At 39.5% G+C, this 19,915-nt stretch overlaps 1 protein-coding gene across 2 annotated transcripts in view; it reads left to right on the top strand.

Moving 5' to 3' along the window:
- Positions 1–927: 927 nt before the first annotated feature.
- The window catches only part of NPHP3 (nephronophthisis 3 (adolescent)), a 28,566-nt gene continuing 9,578 nt past the window's right edge, over positions 928–19,915 (top strand). Inside the window, exons 1-15 of one of the 2 annotated variants that reach the window (XM_012732158.1) lie at positions 928–1,065; positions 2,033–2,166; positions 2,980–3,140; positions 6,059–6,215; positions 7,799–7,873; positions 9,188–9,361; positions 10,491–10,594; positions 11,517–11,631; positions 11,846–11,989; positions 12,436–12,533; positions 13,833–13,935; positions 14,329–14,411; positions 16,183–16,324; positions 18,198–18,362; positions 19,367–19,461. In XM_012732158.1, the coding sequence (XP_012587612.1) occupies positions 2,149–2,166; positions 2,980–3,140; positions 6,059–6,215; positions 7,799–7,873; positions 9,188–9,361; positions 10,491–10,594; positions 11,517–11,631; positions 11,846–11,989; positions 12,436–12,533; positions 13,833–13,935; positions 14,329–14,411; positions 16,183–16,324; positions 18,198–18,362; positions 19,367–19,461 (1,634 nt within the window). In that variant the 5' untranslated portion in view covers positions 928–1,065; positions 2,033–2,148. The remainder of the gene's footprint in view (positions 1,066–2,032; positions 2,167–2,979; positions 3,141–6,058; positions 6,216–7,798; positions 7,874–9,187; positions 9,362–10,490; positions 10,595–11,516; positions 11,632–11,845; positions 11,990–12,435; positions 12,534–13,832; positions 13,936–14,328; positions 14,412–16,182; positions 16,325–18,197; positions 18,363–19,366; positions 19,462–19,915) is intronic. The other variant, XM_012732159.1, reaches the window with a different exon arrangement.

The raw sequence follows: 19,915 nt of genomic DNA, 5'->3' as shown, positions 1-19,915 counted from the left end.
CTACTTACATCATTTTTAGTTTTCAGCATGGAGGTAATGATACTGTAGCGCCAGCTTGATGCTTCTCCCTGGGATTGCTGTTACAAATAGCTTTATCAGGCTGTCGTGATGGCAAGTTACTCTTTATCGGCCAAGAGTGGCTAAGAAGATGCCTTTATGCTCCCCAGATTAGATTTAGTGATTATTTCAGTGTGGACATGCGAAAAGGTAGTGTTATAAAAATATTAAATTGTATTTGTCTGACAAGTTATAAAAACAAATTAATATTTCCTTCTTGTCTCTTTTTTATATTTTGATTTAAATGTAAAGAAGGAATGACTGAGAAAATGCCATCTACTCAATTAAAAAACAAGAGATTTCAAAAATCTCTGTGTTTTCAGATATTTAGCACAGAAAGCAGTTTACTTATAAATAAGTTAGGGTGCCATGTAGATGTTCTGGCAAATATGCTTTATTAAAAAATTTAATATTTTCGTAAGTAGCTATTGTTGTTCTGGGAGATTACAGAAGTGGATGCTGCGAGCCTATTTTATAGCCTAGTGATTCACCAATATTAATTATTGGTGTGTTACCTTTGAAATTCTTTCCTTAAAGTTTTACTTTGATACCACTAGGGTGTTTGTGTGGGGGTGTTTTTAATTCCTTTAATACATTTTTTAGTGTTTTACATCTTTCCCATTTTAGTCCCTTCTTTGAGTTTGAAATGATAACCAGAATTAGTTAACTAGCATGTTAGAAGCTGCCAGAAGTCAGGATAAAGTGTGGTTTTTTGTTTTTTTTTTTAACATCCTTGAGGTTCGTGTAGTTGTATTTATAATACTGTGGTCTTCCTATGCATTTGAAATGGGTTCAGTATATGTAGTAAGTTTCAGTCATTTGGTTTCCACAAAATAAAATCTCTCGCTTTAACAGCTGCTGGAACCCAATGTGACTACTGGGCTGGAGGAGCCCTGGGAAGCGAGCCGTCCATCGGGAGTGTGATCCAGCTGCAGCAGTCCTTCAGGGGCCCTGAGTTCGCCCATAGTTCTATAGACGTGGAAGGACCCTTTACAAACGTCAACAGAGGTAACAAGCGTCGGTTGTCAATGACCTTGGCCGGCAGTAGTGACTTTCCTGTCTTATATGGTATCATATCGGGAGAAATCCCATCAGCAGAGCAGTGTGGGTTGTGTTCTGGATGTATTCTTGAAAAACCATCATGTGCCAGGGCTGCTGACCTTCTAGAACTCACACCTGGGTGAACTGGTACTTCAGAGCTGGCCTGGACAATCAGATTTTAAGATCCCAACTTTGGGTTTAAGTTCGCAGATTTTTTATTTAAGCAGTGAGAGTCTAATGTACATTAACTGAAACAGTAGCTTTTAGCTTTTTCCCTCTGTGTCTTTGATGTTGTCAAAGGTTTAAGCATTTTATGAAGTAGAGTGCAAAAAGTCCAGTAATATAGTATTCTTAGTCAAAAGATTGTTTTCATTATTTCTATGTAATTTGTTGTCTAAAACAGCTCTAAGATCTGTTCAGAGTTTCAATACCAGTATTAGATCTGGGTAGACATCTGGTGTTTTTGTTGTTAAAACCATAAAATTATTTACCTGTTAGCAAGTGAAAATCATTTTTAAAATTGTTGCTTTGGGATCAGCCTAGTGTATCTTAAAATGTTGATTCTCACTAAATGGTCTATAATCACTTTTCATTTTATAGCATCTTTAAAATTTCTTTTAATTCAGTGTTTTTAGAGTAATAAGTAGGCAAAACTATAGGCCATCCTGGAAAGGTAGGAGCAGATGAAGTGAACAGTTCAAGTTGCATTGTTTGGTGACATTTGTCTGGCAGGGACTATTGGTGACTGCTTTAAGCCTACAGGTAGAATTTGAAGTTAGAGAACTGATTGCCTTCTTGTATGTTATTGTAGAAGCTAGGTCAGATTCCATTCAGTGATGATGCCTCTTGTATTTTTTCAGATTTTTATTTTTTGATTCATCTTATTCAATGTTTCCCAGTAGCTTTTTCCTGAATTCAGAATTTTTATTTTCAGACGACTGGGATATCGCTGTAGCTAGTTTATTACAAGTCACCCCATTGTTTTCACATTCTCTGTGGAGCAACACGGTTAGATGTTACCTCATTTATACAAACGAAACTCAGCCTGAAATGGATCTTTTTCTTAAGGTGAGGATATTTATAAATTCTTTATTCACTTTATTCATATACCATTTAGTGATTTAAAATACAAGTTAATACTGTACCCGATTTATGCTATTGCGACATCTAAACCAAGTAGTTTACTGCCATTAAATGTCTTAACACAGCAGGTAGCATCTTAGGTTTAAGAGAAAATCTTGTTCTGTATTATCAGCATATTCCAGTTAAGATCATGGAACTTCATGTTTTGAATGTTTCATCCCCGTCCACAATGGCGAAGACCCTTGTAGATGGTGCCTGCTTCAGTTGAAATATTTTGAAACCAAAATTTCCATTCACTGAATATAGATTATTAACAAACACATGCTGAGAGAGCTATTACTTAATAACTTAATTTGTTATAGACCAACATTTAAAATTTACAACATCTGTTTGTTTTAGTGTTCTAATGTAAAACATAGTGAACAGTTTTTACTCTGTTGACCAGTGGATTTATATTTTTCACTTTTTATAGCAGTAAACATGTGTAATCATAAAAAATAAATACCAAAGTAGAAAAAACTAACATTTTTGTTCTGTTGGTTTAGATTTTACCATGAAATAATTTACTTGTTGAGCTAGGAAAAGTTGCTAAGTTATTATTACTGTTTTTTAAAAGAGAAACTCACTTTCTCAAAGTTTTTCTTTAAAATGTGATTATGCCCTATCAAAACTTTACATGAGAAAATACCCAATGTAGACTATCTGTTCTAAAGTAGGCCTTTTGTTCTACATAGGAGGATGCTGACTAGCTCTTTAGCTTAATAGCTATGCTTTTTATACGTTCTCTTTTGTCTTCAGGACTATTCACCGAAACTTAAAAGAATGTGTGAGACAATGGGATATTTTTTTCATGCTGTATACTTTCCACTGGATGTTGAGAATCAATACCTCACTGTAAGAAAGTGGGAAATTGAGAAGAGTTCATTAGTTATTTTATTCATTCATTTAGCTTTACCAAGGTAAGCTGAAAATTCTGTAACTACTGTGAGTTGACTTGTAATTGAGATTGCCAAATGAACTTCAAAGATAAATTAAGTTCTCCAAACCACAATAATCCGAGAAACTCAATATATTCTATTACCTTTTATAAATAAAATAAGGAATTAAAGGTTTCCTGCTGTTAAACTTGGTTAATCAGTCATAAGATCAACATTTTTAATGTAATGATCATTTTAATCAGGGTTCACAAGCTCTGGCCTGAGGGCCAACTCTAGTCAGCCACCTTTTTTTTGTAAATAAAATTTTATGAACATGGGGCACAGTCATGTTCATCCATTGATGTAGCTTTTCTCATACTGCTTTACTAGAGCTAAGGTGTTAAAACAGACATCTTGAAAAGCCTGAAATATTTCCTATCTGGCCCTTTACAGAAAAAAATGGGTGACCCCTGATTTCAACACCCAGCATTAACTTTTGTTACTTTCTTTTTTGAATACTCATTAAGAAATAATTGCACACTTGATTAGAGGTTAAGTCATAATTTAAATCCTCTGAGGCGGTTGGAACATGAATCCAGTAACATGAAGTATTTTCAATAACTTGAGCTGTTTCCTTCTAAGGTGAATAGAATCATCTGAGAAAATCTAGCCAGAAAATAAGCATTGGGTTTTTTTTTTGGCCAATTAAATGTATAGATAGAAGGCAAAATAAATTTAAGGAGAAATTATTTTTCTTGCTGCATTTACTATCCGATTGGATTTAACCCTTCCCAAGTGTTTCTCTTTGATTGAAGACCCTTCTGTCTTGAGCTAGCTGTGTGTGGCAGTATGTGGAGCCCGGGTTCAGCCAGATGTCCTGCAGAATGAACCCCCCGACCCTTAAGATTGTGCCCAGAGACCAGGTGGCCGGGGACCCCCTACTCAGGGAAGGCTCCCCAGAGCCAGGGTTAAGGACTTCTCCCCCTTGATTGCCTGCAGTTGGACCTCCGTGCCCTCCTCCCCCACTTTTCCTGCTTTGTATTTATGTTACTAAGAATATATCCTGTTTAGTTATTTACTATCTAGGTCATATTTTATCTCAGGGAGTGATAGGATATGTCGCTTGTTTCTAATTAATTCTTATATTTAATCCTTGAACTCATCTTGTGTTTTTCTTTTATTCATATTTTGTTAAAATAGTATACATTATTTTTCTACCTTTAGCGTTTAAGTTTCTCTTAATCTTTTACTCATAATTTTATGAAAGAAATTAGCTTATCTCCTTTAAAATCTTATTTTTTATTTAAACAGTTTTATTCTTGAAGAATGAAGTTTTAATTTTTATGATGAAACCTTTCCTTAACCTATACTTTGCCCTTAACATTAGGTTTTCTTATTTGCTGATTTTTTTTTTTCTTTTTCTTTTTCTGGCTGCTAGGAAGCAGGCAGGGGGGGGAGGGGGTGGAGCCTGTATTTCTGTCAGTTTGTCCCTTCACCTCTCCTGGTGGCTCCTGCATCCTTCTCAAAGATGAGCCTAGAAACATCTCCGCCTGAGCTCAGCTCCCATTCCTTCCCTCCCACAAAAGTAATTGAACCAGATCTCTATTTCATACCACCTGTGCCCAGGTGAAGGTTTGGCAGGGAGTAGCCTCCTAGAGCATGTGCCCGCCCGGAAGCCCCCTGGCATTCAGCTGGGCCAAGACTCTCCTCCAAAGCAGCAACAAGTGAACCGTTGAAATTCTCAAGTTCTGTGAAACAGGATGACTTTGCAAAGAAAATATTGTTTAGATTGAGTGGATTCTCACAGAAATATAGTCAAAACTATTTTCTTCTGTTTTGTATTGGGGCTGGTATTTACTATGCAAATTCTGGATCATACAAAATAGCTCTTCCTTGCATACATACACTAATTCATCTCTCTGGGACATTTTCATTTAATGCTTTTTCAGAAAGGGAAAAGGGCTGCACTTTTCTGTGTGATGTAGAAAATCCTAGTAGATTCTTGTTAGATTTTTCTAGAATTTAAATAGGAATAGTATATGAGCTATGGGTATGGTTCAAGCAAAAGTTTTTGACCTTTAGCCAAGGTTTTTTTTTTTTTTTTTTTTTTTTTAATTTTTTTTAAGATTTATTTATTTATTTGTGCATACAGAACTGGGGTACAGGCCAGAGGCTCATGGGCGGTGAGAGGCTTCACCAGAGACAGAGTGGGGAGCAGAATAGGCAGATCTACGAAGTACACTGCTGAGGGAAGCAGCGGGTGGGCCAGGAGAGGTCTGGCTCGCCATGTGGTCTCCTCCGGGGCAGGCTGCAGGCGGGAATCGAACTCATGAGGAAGTGGCTTCAGATTCTCAGTGCTGTGCTTTAACCCGCTGCGCCACCAGGGAGGGCCTAGCCAAGGTTTTTATTAGCCATCTAGCATCCTCTCCCCAACCTGCCTCTGGATCTTTCTTACAGTATATCTTGGGTATAAGGATTTGGGTCATTTTTTCAGTGAGAAAAGGCCAAAGGTCTGGAAGAAAGAAAAATCTTGAGACTTTGGGACTGATATTTGTACTTTTACTTGGGAATTATATATTTTTAAGTGGAATCAGGTTTCCCACCTATTTGAAAGTCTCATGAGTCTGGTCCATTATTTTGAATGAGGTTTATAATATATCTGAGTGTTCTTTTTATTAGATTAAAAAAATTAAAGTACTATATGCTTTAAATTTAATGCACATTTTTGTAAACTACAATTTGTAGTTAATTTGTTAAATTGGTAGAACATTTGTTCTCAGCTAGAACAGAGGTATGAAGACATTCATTTATGAAAATCTTTACTTGTTTACAGAACAAGCTGAAGCTGGGTCTTGTTTGACTGCTAGTCTTTGTAGCTTTAACCCTCATTATTGACACTCAGGTTGATTCACTGCTGCCACAGGGCAGAGTACTACAAGAAATACTGATTTTCCATCTAGCCTTTTATTGGAAGACTGTGAAGAAGCTTTTCTGAAAAACCCTGAAGGCAAACCACGATTGATTTATCATCATTTGGAGGACGGGGAAGTGAGTTCCGACTCTGTCCGGCAATTGCTTGACCAGGTCTCTAACCTGAACGTAGCCAGCAAAGCTAAGGTAAAATTCAGAGGGTTGTTTTGTAAGAATCGGAGTGGGCTGAGGGAAGCGCTAGAGTTTTCACACCTTGAGCTGAGAGTGAGCCTGGTGCGTGTCAAAGGAAGCAGGGAAGCTGGAGGACTGGGTGTGGGCAATTAGTGGGAGAGATAATGGGACTACCTAGGAGATCCTTCTAGGCCATTTTGAAAACTAAGCCCGTCCTTGGTTCTTTTAGCTGGGGAGACGGTAGATAGTGGGTGGGCGTGGGAGGACTTTAAGCAGTAGGAGAGAACATGCCACTCTGGCAGTGATCTCACTCGGGCAGTGAGACTGGCCCGGAGTGTGGTGGGCCGGGCAGAGGTGCCAGGTGGCAGTCGGCCAGGTGAGAGATGCCGGGGAGTCAAGAAGGTGCTGGGAAGCAGTGGGACTCTGGATGAATTTTAACAATAGAGCCAACAGATTCCTAGCAGAGGAGTGGTGGGCCGTGAGAGAATTAGGGGAATAAATAGCAACACGTAGCCAAAAGGAGTAAGACCTGTGAGTGGACAGAACAGGTTCTTTTCTGCCCCCCACCCCCTCTCCTCCTCCAAGCACAGTCCCTCCACCTGCTTTGACGAAGGTCTAGAGTAAAGAGGAGGCTTTCAGAGCACCTTTCCTCAGGGCACCAGGGAGAGCCGGACACTAATGGGGAGCGAGACATGACCTTACCAGGGCGCAGGGCGGGGCCATGTTCAGAGCAGACGTGCACGCCCTTCATCGCTGCACCCTGAGACGACAGGGAAGCCCTTTAGTTCATGTCAGGAATACTGAAAACGCCTGGGATCTTGGCGCTTTTTGTCTGTGCTCAGCCAAAACGTAAGATTAAATGTTAATATAAGCATTTTTCTTAACATAACTTAGTAATGAAAGATAGCTTTATGTTAAATTGAAGAACTGAAGACAAAAAAAAGTGCATTTTTATTAGAATTATTGCCCAGAGCCACTTCATTCTTGAATTATTTTGGTATCTACTAGTCCACTAGGCCCCATAGGAAGAAAGTACTAATTTATCTTTCTTAAGATTCTATAAATAATACTAGTAAAAATTAGTACACTGGAAGAATGGAATTACTTTATAAACCTCCCTACTGACCACTTGATGTGTTTTATAAAACTATTGCTATATTCTGTCGTATTAGCTATTAATCACTTATTAGCAATATATTTGTTCTTAAACAGGACATTCGTTCAGCAAATTCAAAAGACTTTTTCATAACAAAATCCCACTTTGTCTTTTGGTTTTGTGAGGTTAGAGCTTTACTGGAATAAAAACAGATGTCAATGTATTGTGAAGGCGTGTGTGTCGCGTGATGTGGAGACACGTGCCAAAGCATGCTTTCCTTGTATTGCGGCCAGAATTTTGCTGTTAGCAGCGTGTGACCCTGACAAGCTGGTCGGGTGCCTCAGTTTACTCCTCTGTAAGTGGTGAGAGGAGCAGGGTCTCCTTGTAGGGCGGATGTTGGGATAAACGAGCTAACATGTCCTGGGAACAGTTCTTGACACACAGGCATTTGCCACCATCGCCTCCTGTTACTGTTTTTTCTTGTTAAACTTTTTCCCCCCAGATTATTGATCATTCAGGAGATCCAGTTGAAGGAGTTTATAAAACTTATGTTTATGTGGAGAAGATTATTAAACAGGTAAATATATATTCTCTGTCATATAGCATCTGAAATATTTTAAGACTGTTTTTTCATAAAACTGGATTTTCCAAAGAAAACCACTTGTTTTATTTTATTTTATTTTTTTAAATCCTGCCAGGAGAAAGTGCCTGCTGGGAGGCCACCCCAGAGAATTTGCCTGGTGTTCGTTGAAAATAGATATAATAGTAGAAAAATACATATTTTCTTTTTTTCTCTGTTTTTGGTCAGTCCTACCCACTGACCTGACAGAATGGATCCTTTCATTCATATGCCTTCATTTAATTGACATAACCTCCCTGGTGGCACAGTGGGTTAAGTTACAGCACTATGAAGTGATCCGTAGCCACTGCAGCACGGTTTGATCCCCAGCCAGGGAGCGCACCCACATGGTGCAGCAGCAGAACTCTCCTGTCTCATCCGCTGCTCCCCTCAGCAGTGTGTTTTGGTCAGTCGGCCTGTTCTGTTCCCCACTTTGTCTCTGGCGAATCCTCTCACCTCCTCCCCGTGCTCCTGGCCGGTACCCCAGCTCTTATATGCATAAACATTCCAGGCCAGTACAGAGAGAAATACCTTCAAGTTAAATGGGCACAACACAAAGGTGCAGCATGTCCAGCCTGTGATTGCCTGTTCGCTACCCCCTCCCCTGGGTCTTGGGGGACCCTATTTGGAAATAAGGATTAGGTTACTTTTTCTAATTAACTGTCACTGTAAGTATTGAGATTGTTACCAAAGAGAGTGAGCTCCAAAACATAATGATGTGACTTCTGATAGTACATTTTGTATTATGTTCTTTGGTATAAAGGTTGATGTTACCAATTTTGATTTTCTCAACAATCTTCTGAATTTTAGGACCAAGATAAATAATATTAATTGAGCAGAATAACTGGAAGCAAGTACAAGTGGACTTATTTACCATCTCCAACTGCTGAAGGGCAGTATATTTCCAGTGTTCTAATACCGAGAGTAGATATGGTATCAAGAAACCACATTTTAGTAATAAATTCATATAAAAATGTAAAGCAACATAAGTCTTAGATATTAGCACAATTTAAAAAATTAACAAACCATGCATAACTGAAGATGTTGTGTAACATTGTACAGAAAAGTGATCGTATGGGAGTCAAATATTCCTTTAGCTTTATTTTTCATAGAAGCTTTTTGTTTTATTATCTTAATATTTATTTTTAAGCTAGAGCTTACCTTAAAAATGATAAATTTACTTTTACAGTCATTATACAATCTTGTGGTTGGACTTGCCAGTGGGTGACTTTGTGTTCTTCATTGTTCTGGTGTGCTTGCTCTTGGGTGCAGGACATTCTGGGCTTTGAGAACACAGACCTGGAATTGAAGGATGTAGGCAGTGAAGATTCCGTTCCAGAAGAAGATGATTTAGGTGACGTTTTGTGGGACATACATGATGAACAAGAGCAAATGGAAACTTTTCAACAGGCTTCGAATTTAGCCCAGGAGTTGGGATTCGAGAAAGTAAGCATTCGGAATATTCTTCAACAGAGATAGTCAGTCAGTCGCCACCTAAAGGCTGTATTGTGACTGTTTTTACCTACATATAATCAGTGACTGACGTATGAGTGCCTATTCACACTCGCACGGTTTGATTATCTGTGTTGAGATTTGTGTTTGGGTTTGTATCATATATTTTGAGAGAAAAATACTTATGAACATCAAGCCTTTTTAGTTTTAGATTAGGATTTATAAAGCAAATGCTCATTATGTCACCTTCTTTAGTTCACCAGACCAAGATCAAATAGTTAGGAAACTTGATAAAAATAGTAAGGCTGTTTATTCTTTCAGTTCTTAGTAGAGTCGGATATTCAGAAAACCCAGCCCAGTAGTGAATGCACCAGGTAGCACAGTCTGTCAGCATCTTAAAATCTAAGCAAATTAACTGAATTTGAAGTGCGCAGAGAATGTATGTCCAAGTTCAAAAACTACTGAATAATATTAAATTGATGTGAGAACTAATATTTTAAAGAATATTATAGTAATTGTCACTGTCACTAACTTTTATGGAACTTTATCGAACGCTTATAATTTAAACAGTGTTTATGTGCTGGTCCTTTCCTGATTGTTTCTTAACTATGGGTTTTTGTTCACACTACTTGGCCCTAAACTTTGACTTTCCCGTCTGCAAAGTTTGAGTAGCTGTGGTCCCTGCATCCCAGGGTTGTTGGATGAATTAATCCAGATAACGCACATAAAGTGCTCGGATGAGTACCTGGCCTGTGATGAATGTTAACTTGTTTTATAAGAGAGGTGCTATCATCACTTTATAAAAGGAAGGCTCTAGGAACACACAGAGCACCTGAGTGTTGTACAACCCCGTGTGGGGTCTCCCGTCCAGTAAGTGTTGTCTCTCATCCATTCATTTTCAGCAGTTCTTAGGTGCAGAAGAAACTGGGGCCTATTCTTAATTGACCACTGTGGGCATATTTACTCAACCACAAAAATAAGTAGTTATGAAGGAGCTAGTGACAAGAAGTAGACTGCATTTTCCCACGCAGCTTTTCCCTAGTGACTTCACAGGGTAATCAGAAGTTGACTCTATAATCGAAGAGACATGTGCGTCCTCATAATAAACTCATTTTCATCCTAGTACTACCAGCGCCTTAATGACCTCGTGGCTGCACCTGCGCCTATCCCGCCCCTTCTTGTATCTGGAGGACCAGGTTCTGGAAAGTCCCTTCTTTTATCGAAGTGGTATGATATGCTGCAATTACATTTGTTACTATGGTCATGGTCATTTGGTTCAGTAAAATGTATCATTGCATGTGTGCTTTCCAGCATGGCCTGGACGCAACATCAAAAAGCCTTAGGGGTCAAACAGTAGACTCATACCTTGAAGTGTATGCAATTTGGATGTTAGGCAAACAAAGTGAGGAAGGGCTAGGAAATGTGAACATTTGTGATTGTGCACATACTTCACGTAAGTCAGATTAAAGGGGTGCAGAGAGGTCAGTGTGGGGTGGTATTAGGGGGCTCCAGGAAGAGATGTGCCTTCATTGACAATAACTGGCTTCATCTTAATAGTTGCCTTGGGACTTTCAGTATTTGAAACCAGACAAAGACAGACTATTTGGAATGAAATAAACTCCAGAGAATGGCAGAGTTAAAGATAATCTTTACTGTGAATGCAAGCTAGTTCTTTAAATCATGGATTAAGGTTCATATATACTAATAAACCTATTAATTTCATTTACTTCATCTTTATTATTTACACTTTTCTTTCACTTATAATTATCATTTACATGGAAGAGTTCACATAAATTAAATTATTTCTTTTTTTAAAGTTATGTTTGAAAATAGTATTTTTGTACTTAACAAGGAAACTTCTTTTTTCCTCTAATAGCATATTTTAATAAAAGGTTAAGGCTCATTTTATTATACCTCAGGTGGTTTGCATTAGTTCACATCAACTTGTAATTTAAGTGAATCAGTACTTTTATAAAGTTTTATTAAACGGATCTAAAAGTGGAATAAAAATGGAAATTTCCCATATTTATACAAAAGTGACTGACTAGGTGCTTGTTGACAGGCGGTATTTGATATTAAAATGCATGGACTTCTTCCTACTGGGAAAGGAGCTTCATCATCAGCCTTATTAAAGTTATTTTTCTTTCAGGATTCAGTTACAGCAGAAGAATTCCCCCAACACCCTAATTCTTTCTCATTTTGTGGGTCGGCCCCTGTCAACCAGCTCCGAGTCCTCCTTGATCATTAAGCGGTTAACTCTAAAGGTATAGCGCGCGTCTCTGGGAATCGCAGAAGTTTTACTTAGAGTCAGAAATGGTTGAGACTGAGCGCCTGAGGTAAACTAGCTTTCACTATTACCCACTTGTCTTGGTGGTATAAAGGGTAAACAACCCGCAGTGCGCTGGGCTCCTCTGGGTCACTCGGTTTGGGTTTAAGCGAACGTGGAGGAGCCCACATGTCCGGCGCTCTCGCCCGCAGCTGACGCAGCACTCTTGGGCCGTGTCGGCTCTGACGCTGGATCCGGCTAAGCTTCTAGAGGAGTTTCCGCGCTGGCTAGAAAAGCTCTCTGCGCGTCACCAAGGCAGTATCATCATCATTATTGATTCTATAGATCAAGTTCAGGTACTGTTTTCCTTTTGTGACCTCTTCATGCTCTCAGAAAAAGACAAAAATATCAGCCTTTAGACGTTGTGTTTGAGAAGAAAATGTTGACTTTTTAAATTTCTGCTTATTTTCGGGTGGGGGGGGCACATATAAGTGAAAAAATACACACTATACCAGGAGTCACTAGACTTTTATTGGGAACGATCAACTGAATTTATACCATCAGCAGTTGTCATTTTGACAGACTTCTAGGGCATTGACATTTCTTTAAATGCCTGGAACTCATCAACAGTAATAATATTTTCCCACTTGTTCTTTTAGTACTCCAATATAAATCATCCCCAAATTAGATTTCGTCCTTAGTAATAATGAGAATAAGAATTTTATATTACTTGGGGAGCTATTACAGGGTTGTTTTGAAATATCTGAATTAATAGATTGAATTTTGTTTTTATATTTTTAAGCAAGTTGAAAAACACATGAAGTGGCTGATAGACCCACTGCCGGTGAACGTGAGAGTGATTGTGTCTGTGAACGTGGAGACCTGCCCTCCAGCATGGAGGTACGCCGCCCTCTCATGGGCTTCGGGTTACGGGGCTGCTGTGAAGTGCCAGGAAAGGCTTTTAATGTGTGTTTTGTGCTGTTTATACAAGTGGCAGCAAGGGTGGGTAGGAGTGCAGGAATTCAAGAAAAAGATACAATCTGCAGGATTTGGTGGGAGGTCAGATGTAGGCTGGGAGGGAGGAGAGTACTAAGGTGACACCAGGTCTCTGACTTGAGAAATAAATCGTGGCTCCAGGAATTGAAATACAAAATGCAAAGGATGGGCAGGTTTGTGGAGAAAAGTGATGAGGTTTGTCTCAGACGTGGTTGGTCCGAGTTGCCAGTGTGGCTCTGAGGAGTGATATCTGGTAGTTACCTGAGCAGTGCCGAGCTAGGATGCGCGCTGGGCTGGGAGTCAGCCAGACTGCATGTAGCGTGCTTTAACATCTTCAAAAGGGGGCATCTAGGTTGAATTCTGGAGGACTCTGCTTTTTTTCCTTCTTGGTTCCCCTCTGGAGCCCTGTTTGTCTCCCACCCATCCAAGAAATGTTAATACCATGTGTAAACTGGGTAGCAGTTTCTGTATATGGACAGGCGTGTGTGTATTTGTGCTTTACACATAAAAAGTCAGATTTTTTGTGCCTCCCAAAACCAGGTTTTTTAAAAAAGTTTTATTTATTTATGCATACAAGAATGGGGGTACAGGCCAGAGGTGTGTGTGGGGGGGTGAGAGAATTCACCAGAGACAGAGTGGGGAGCAGACGGGCAGAGGTATTGAAATACACTGCTGAGGGGAGCAGGGGACAAGACAGGAGAGTTCTGCTGTGCCCTGTGGGTCACCTCCCTGGCGGGAGATCGAACTCGTGTTGAAGTGTTGTGGACAGCTTCAGCTTGCTGTGCTTCAACCCTTACGGCACCAGGAAGGGCCCAGCCAAAGCAGTTTTTGCCCCTCCCCATTGAGGATGCCTGTTGTAGGGTGATGAAATTCCAGTTGGATTATGAGTAACTTGTGGGCAAAGGCTGTCTCTTACTGTTGCTTATAGATACTAAGAGTTAAGTTAGTGCTATAGATAAGGTGGAACTTAGAGATATTTTGCTACTTTTTTGTTTAATGTATAGACTCTCTTGTAACAGTCTTCAGTCTTTCACTGAAAGTAATGACACATGTTAGAACAGGTGGAATATTGTTACTTAATATATCTAACAGATATATTGCTTATTTTATAAAGCTAATATGAAACATTCCTGTAATGGATTATGTTGTGGATATATTGCAGCTTTAGAAGAGAATTTCATTTCTTTTTTCTTTACATAAAAGGTTGTGGCCAACACTTCATCTTGATCCTTTAAATCCGAATGATGCAAAATCTATTATAATTGCAGAATGCCATTCTGTAAACATTAAATTGAATAAAGAACAGGTAAATATTTTAATTTTGTTTTTATTCTCTATTAGTCTTTCTATAAAATACCTTATATAAAACTTAAAATTCGAAATAGGACCTTTTTATTATCGTAAGGAAAATTGGAGTTTAATAATTATTTTTTAATATGATTTGCTCTTAAACTACTAAGAGATACAGAGGCAGCTATAAAAAAAAAGATGTTGGTCGTAAGGTCTACTTTATTGTATCATATTAAGCAGGAATTTTAAAAGCAAAAAAGCATCTACCTGCCTGCTGCCCATGTCCACAGTGTCCCCGCCTGCACCCCCTGAGAACACCCGGGCACGGTGCTGCAGAGATGGCCTGCAGTAGAGACCTCTTGATTCCAGGGTGGTTTGTGTTTCTGTCTGTTTTGGTAAACCAATGCAGGAGAAGAAGCTGGAACGGCACTGTCGTTCCGCTGCCACCTGCAATGCCCTTTATGTCACGCTTCTCGGCAAGATGATCGCGCGGTAAGTGGTGCTGCTTTTATGTCATCTTCTGCATGTTTTGCATTGGCTGCAGATGCTTCTCACCAAGGGAAGCCAAGAACTGATCATGCCACAGCTCTGGGGCCACCAGATTCCTTTGTTCTAACAGTGAGACTAACATCCTGTGACATATGACAGGGCTGAGAATGACAGCTCTTGAATGATCACAACTTGTTAGATATATTTGTTTAGTTTCCACCACACTAACCTTTTCCCTAGAGGGAGCTGCAAAAGGTCTCTTCACTCTCATTTGGGCTCATTTGTGGAGCTCACTGTCACCTGCTTGAGGCCTCCTGAGACTGAGTGTAAGTGTTCTTTCAGGGGCTGTGTATATCTATAGGGAGGAATGATGTGTAATTGTGTTTCTTCCCAAATCCTGATAAACCTCTCATTGGAAAGGAATTTTTCTGTGTCCATTAGAGATTTGCCTTTAGAAAGTTTAACAACTTTCATTTCTTCTGTACACCTTTACTCCTCTCTTTTCACAACCAGGGATGGAGAAGGTGAATACTTTTCTGGGGTATTCATCAAAATTGATAGTGACCCTAGCACAGCTCTTGCTCTAGGCACTGACTCTGTCGTTCTTGGCCCTGCCTTCCCCATTTCCATCTTAGGCACCAAACTTGAAATGAAAAAAATCTCTTCAAGTTTTGTGTTGTTTCTGTGTGGTTCTGCTTCCCTTCCCACTGTCTCCAGAGTTTGGCCAAGTACTTGTCCGATGGGATTATCAGTAGCTCCATCAGTACAATCCGGAAGTGATTGTGACTTTCCATACATCTCATGATATTTATTGACATGATTATGCCATTTTTGGTCCTTCTCTCTTCTATGTATCTCTCTATCTTAGAAGAAAATGTGGATAAATACTGTGCCAGGGCTCTGGGGAACGTCCCCCCTCCTCTGGGCTCTTTTCAGGCTGGACAAGCACACATGAACATCAGCTAGAGCAGTAAAAGAAAAGACCAACTTTTAATGACACACCTATGTGGCCATGGACCCTAAAGTTATGAGACAAAGCAGGCATTTGTGTCCTGGGCTAAGGAATGGGCTAGCGCCTGGGGTGTTAAGAGGGGAACTGCCTCCCGTGACGAGGAGGGGTGACTTCATGTGGCAAGCCCTTCCTCTAGATGTTTGCCCTGCCTCAAGATAGGTTTCTCTCATAAAAGGCTATTTTTGGAGCTCTCCTAAATCCAGGTAACCTGCATTCTTAAGGCTTACCGTAGCAGTTCCTCCAGGGCCCACAGGGCTGCCCCTCACCATGACTCCCCACGCCAAGGTGAGGTGCAGTGAAAACCCTGCCGTCGGCATGGAGAAAACCTGTCTGATTTGGGGGGAGGTCAACCCTAGAATTGCAAGTTATTTTTAAACACCCACAACATTGATTGATTTACCTCATCCTGATGTTTTCCAAATTGGCTCTAAACTAATTTGTATGGCTAATAACACTTATCACTCTCTTCCTGCTGCTTGCATGCAGATGGCAAGCTTCTGGGTCATGAGAACCCTGTCTTACTCACCTCTGTGTTCCACAATATGTAGTAGTCACTGGCATTTAATAAATCCCAGCTATGTGTGTTGAATTGAATGAAATGTTTGCCACAATGAACAATACCTCCAGCAGCCGCACACAGCTGCCACTGTCCTGTATCCTGTATTGCTGAGTCCCTGTTACCAGTTGCAGCACAAAGCTTATACTTTCATCCCAAGTTTCCCACACATGTTGGCAGTCTGTAACAAACCCTCTCAATTCCAGCAGTGCCGGGAGAGCAGGGAACGTGGACAAGATCCTTCAGCAGTGTTGCCAGAGTCAGGACACTGTGTCGCTATACAGACTCATCCTGCGATCTGTCCAGGACTCACTGGCCAGCGATCGGGAGAAGGAGCTGATGAAGCAGGTGAGCATGCCCATAGGATGAGGTTGTCCTGTCTTGTTTGTGTTCGAGCATACGTTGAGATAATAGCAAAGGTTTGTTACCTGTGCTTAATTGCACTTCAAGGATCCACAGGAGGGAGCTCCGGGAAAGTGGGCTTTTCTTGGTTTTCGAGATTTTTCCACTTTGTCATGATTGTTATCTGCTCCTGTTGCCTTTTTCATGAACTGCTGGTTTAAGCAATTTGCCCACTTTTAGTTAGTTGTTTCTTCTTGGTCTGTGGGAACTCAGATGTTCTGCATGCTGAATATAAATTCTTTGTTACAGTTTGCAGATAAATGTCTTCCTGTTTGTTTCTTAGCTGATGGTGTTATTTGTGTGCAAAGCCTGATTTTGATGATGTCAGAGTTATCAAGTTTCTTTCATGCTTATGCCTTTTGCATCTTACCTAAAAAATCCTGTTATATATTTTTCCTTTAAAAAGTTTTAGTTTTGTTCTTTTTATGTAAGTGTGAGAAAGAAATCTGTGTTTTAACCATTTTTCACACTTAGTACTTTTCTCTAAAGATACTTCTTGCCTACTGACGTGGAATGCGCCTCTCCACTGTCCCGCTCACGTGTGAACCTGAGTCTGTTTCTGGGCTCTTCTGTTCCAGTTTGGCCAGTTCTGACCAGTCCTACAGTGTTCATTACTAGATTTTCATTGTTAGACCCTTCATCAGTAGGTCTTCGGAACAGCTTAGAAGTTTGGGCAAGCCTCCCTCTCACTCTTCACGGCTGCTTTTGGCTAATCTGCCACGTGTCCCCTTAGAATTGGCTCAGCAAATGCCACAGGAATTCGTTTTGGAATTTCAGCCAGAGTCACATGAGTTTAGACATTAAGTCAGGGGGAAACTATTGAATACTCCTTCTCCTTGTGGAGAACAACATGCTCCCCATGTAATCAGTCATCTCTTTTTATGCTTTTCTGTAATGTTTTCTCTTCCTCCCTAAAAGTCTGTTTATAGATTTCTTTGAAGACCTCTGAAGTTAGAAGTAAAACTTGAAAGTTGTTTATGACTGCGTATTCAATTTTGATTCTTGAAACGATTCTTCATCAAGCAGCTCTTCCTGACCTCTTAGAGTCTCACCCTTGGCTCATTTTTATTAATCTACCATTTGGGGGCTTCTGGGATTTTGACTTTTCATCCTTCCAAACCCACAAGCCCATGTCTGTGGGTGGTGTTTTCCTCATGCTCCCCTTCGCTGAAGGCACAGTCTCTAGGGACCGGTGTTGGCAAGCATTCGGATTCACCTCCTGGGCCTTGGGCTCAGGGGCCCACATTTCACCCCCACTGCTCCCTGAAGACCCAGCCCTTAACTTCCTGGGACTGCTACCTGTCCTGTGCGCCCCTGACCTGGGTCATCGTTCTAGAACCTAGCCCTGTGATTTTCAGTTTCCTGATCATTTTGGCACCTGGAGATTTCTAACTCTTTTTGATAGGCTCAGCTGCACTTTTTGAAATGCTATATTCTGTGTTGTGTGATCACTAAGCAATTGTATATAATGGGAATGCAGTTGTCTTCTGCCACCTTGCCAGAACTGGAACCCTGTCATTAGTTTTAATCATATATGTCCTACAGTTGTATTTTCACTAAATGTTTTTCTGTATGTGTGTGATCTTTGGTATGCCAGAGTTCATATATACACATACATACACATACATTTTTTGATTAATGCCTTTTGGAAAGTGTGTTTTAATTTAAGAAATCTGTTGTTTTATTAAAGCATTTGAATGATAAGTATAAATAAGTTTATTAGTAAACTTAAAAAGAATTATGGAAATCTAATACTGTTAGTTACTTCGAGGGGTGCTTCCTGATCACTCTGAGTCACTTAAGTTGTCTTTCTCCCTAGATTCTCTGCCTTGTGAATGTTAGTCACAACGGCGTGAGTGAGTCAGAGTTGATGGAACTCTATCCTGACCTGTCCTGGGCTGTCTTGACCTCTCTTATTCACAGTTTACATAAGATGGGTTTGCTGACTTACGGCTGTGGCTTGCTCAAGTTTCAACATCTGCAGGTAAATGTTATCTTAAGTATCTTGTAACAGTTCTTTATACCTTTACATGTCTGTGCATCACTGCATATCGTATTGTGCTCTCCTATGCCATATTATTTTGAATGTTTCAGTGACAAGACAATGTTGAGATCTGAACTTTGGCATTATGCATTTTACAGCGATTTTGGCCATAAGTAAAGTTTGGCTAAGAATATCCTTATGTCATTCTTTTCTGAACTGACTACGATAAAAGGTAGTTTCTTTCTAGAAAAGTAAGAAAAAATTATTTTCCAGTTTTATCTTTTTTTATGAATTGCTGGTAGAAGTTATATATATAGTACTAGCTTAGACTGCAGGCCACAGCCTCTGTTGATAGCACAGTTCTTCCCAGCTTGCTGGCTTGGTAATCGGGACGCATTCTCTCTCAGCCTTGGACAGACGGTTTCCCAGCTTGCCACAGGGTTGTAAAGAGAATAGAGATGGTCCTCGGTCCTTGTGAGGTACTGGACGTGATGTCTGACACACAGTAAATATTTAGGGGTTTTCCTACCAGCTAGAGTGACATGCTTATATACATACACATGCACACATATAAATATAAATATTAATATTTATACACATATAAATATATAAACACATACAAATGTGTGTATATGTGTTAGTAATTTTGCATATGTAAATATGTATGTGTATATGTATGTTTATGCATACAACTGCAAATTTATTTTTTCATTTGTGAGTGTGAAATGTTAGTAATTTTACAGATTTGTCTTTTTCCTTTATTGTATTTTGCTTAGATATAATTTACTCCCTTTAATACTTTTTCAAACCACAGTTAGGATATTAGCATGGGAATTTTTATTCTCCTATCCCATAAATATATCCTGAATTTTAAAATACTCTGATGCTACATTTTTATAGAACCATGAAATTGAAATAATGGTGAATTCTTTTTTAAAGATTCTCTGTTAGATGGACATTGACTTACAAAAAAAAGATTGTAACATTTTTTCTTTTTCTCTTAGGCTTGGGAAGCAGTGAGGCTGGAGTACATGGAAGGGCCCCCCATTATTTCCTCATATAGGCAGAAGCTAATCAGCTACTTCACCACGCAGCTCAGGTGGTCACTACCAATGCCCGTGTTGTGCTGTGACTTCTACAACGCACCTCTCTGTGTCCTCGTTTCTGTCTTAGACTTGCAACTAAACTTTTCATTGCTTACACCTTCATGTATAAAAATTCAGTTGTTACCAAAAGCATTAAATATTTTACCTATTTTGTTAATGGCAAAAGAACAAAAAGATGATTATGTCAATCTTTTTTTTTTCCTTTTGCAGAAGTTAGTGAAATTTCACTAGTAAGTCTTTTAATAATATTATGCTAAAGATTGAAGCTTAGCTAAAAACCAATGCAGGCTCATCTTACTGTTTTTATTTTATTCCATCTAAGTAGTTTTAAAATGTGTATGTATTTGTGTGTATTCATGTATATATATATTTGGGTCCACTGATTTTTTTTCAATAGTTCAATTTTAGGAACTATCTTTAGCATTTGCTTGATGGTCCTGCTTATCA

This window comes from Condylura cristata, unplaced genomic scaffold (assembly GCF_000260355.1).
Source record: "Condylura cristata isolate star-nosed mole 26May11 unplaced genomic scaffold, ConCri1.0 scaffold00033, whole genome shotgun sequence".
In the NCBI taxonomy this organism is placed as follows: domain Eukaryota; kingdom Metazoa; phylum Chordata; class Mammalia; order Eulipotyphla; family Talpidae; genus Condylura; species Condylura cristata.
Note: the sequence above shows the minus strand (reverse complement) of the source record. Positions and strands in the feature narration are given on the sequence as shown.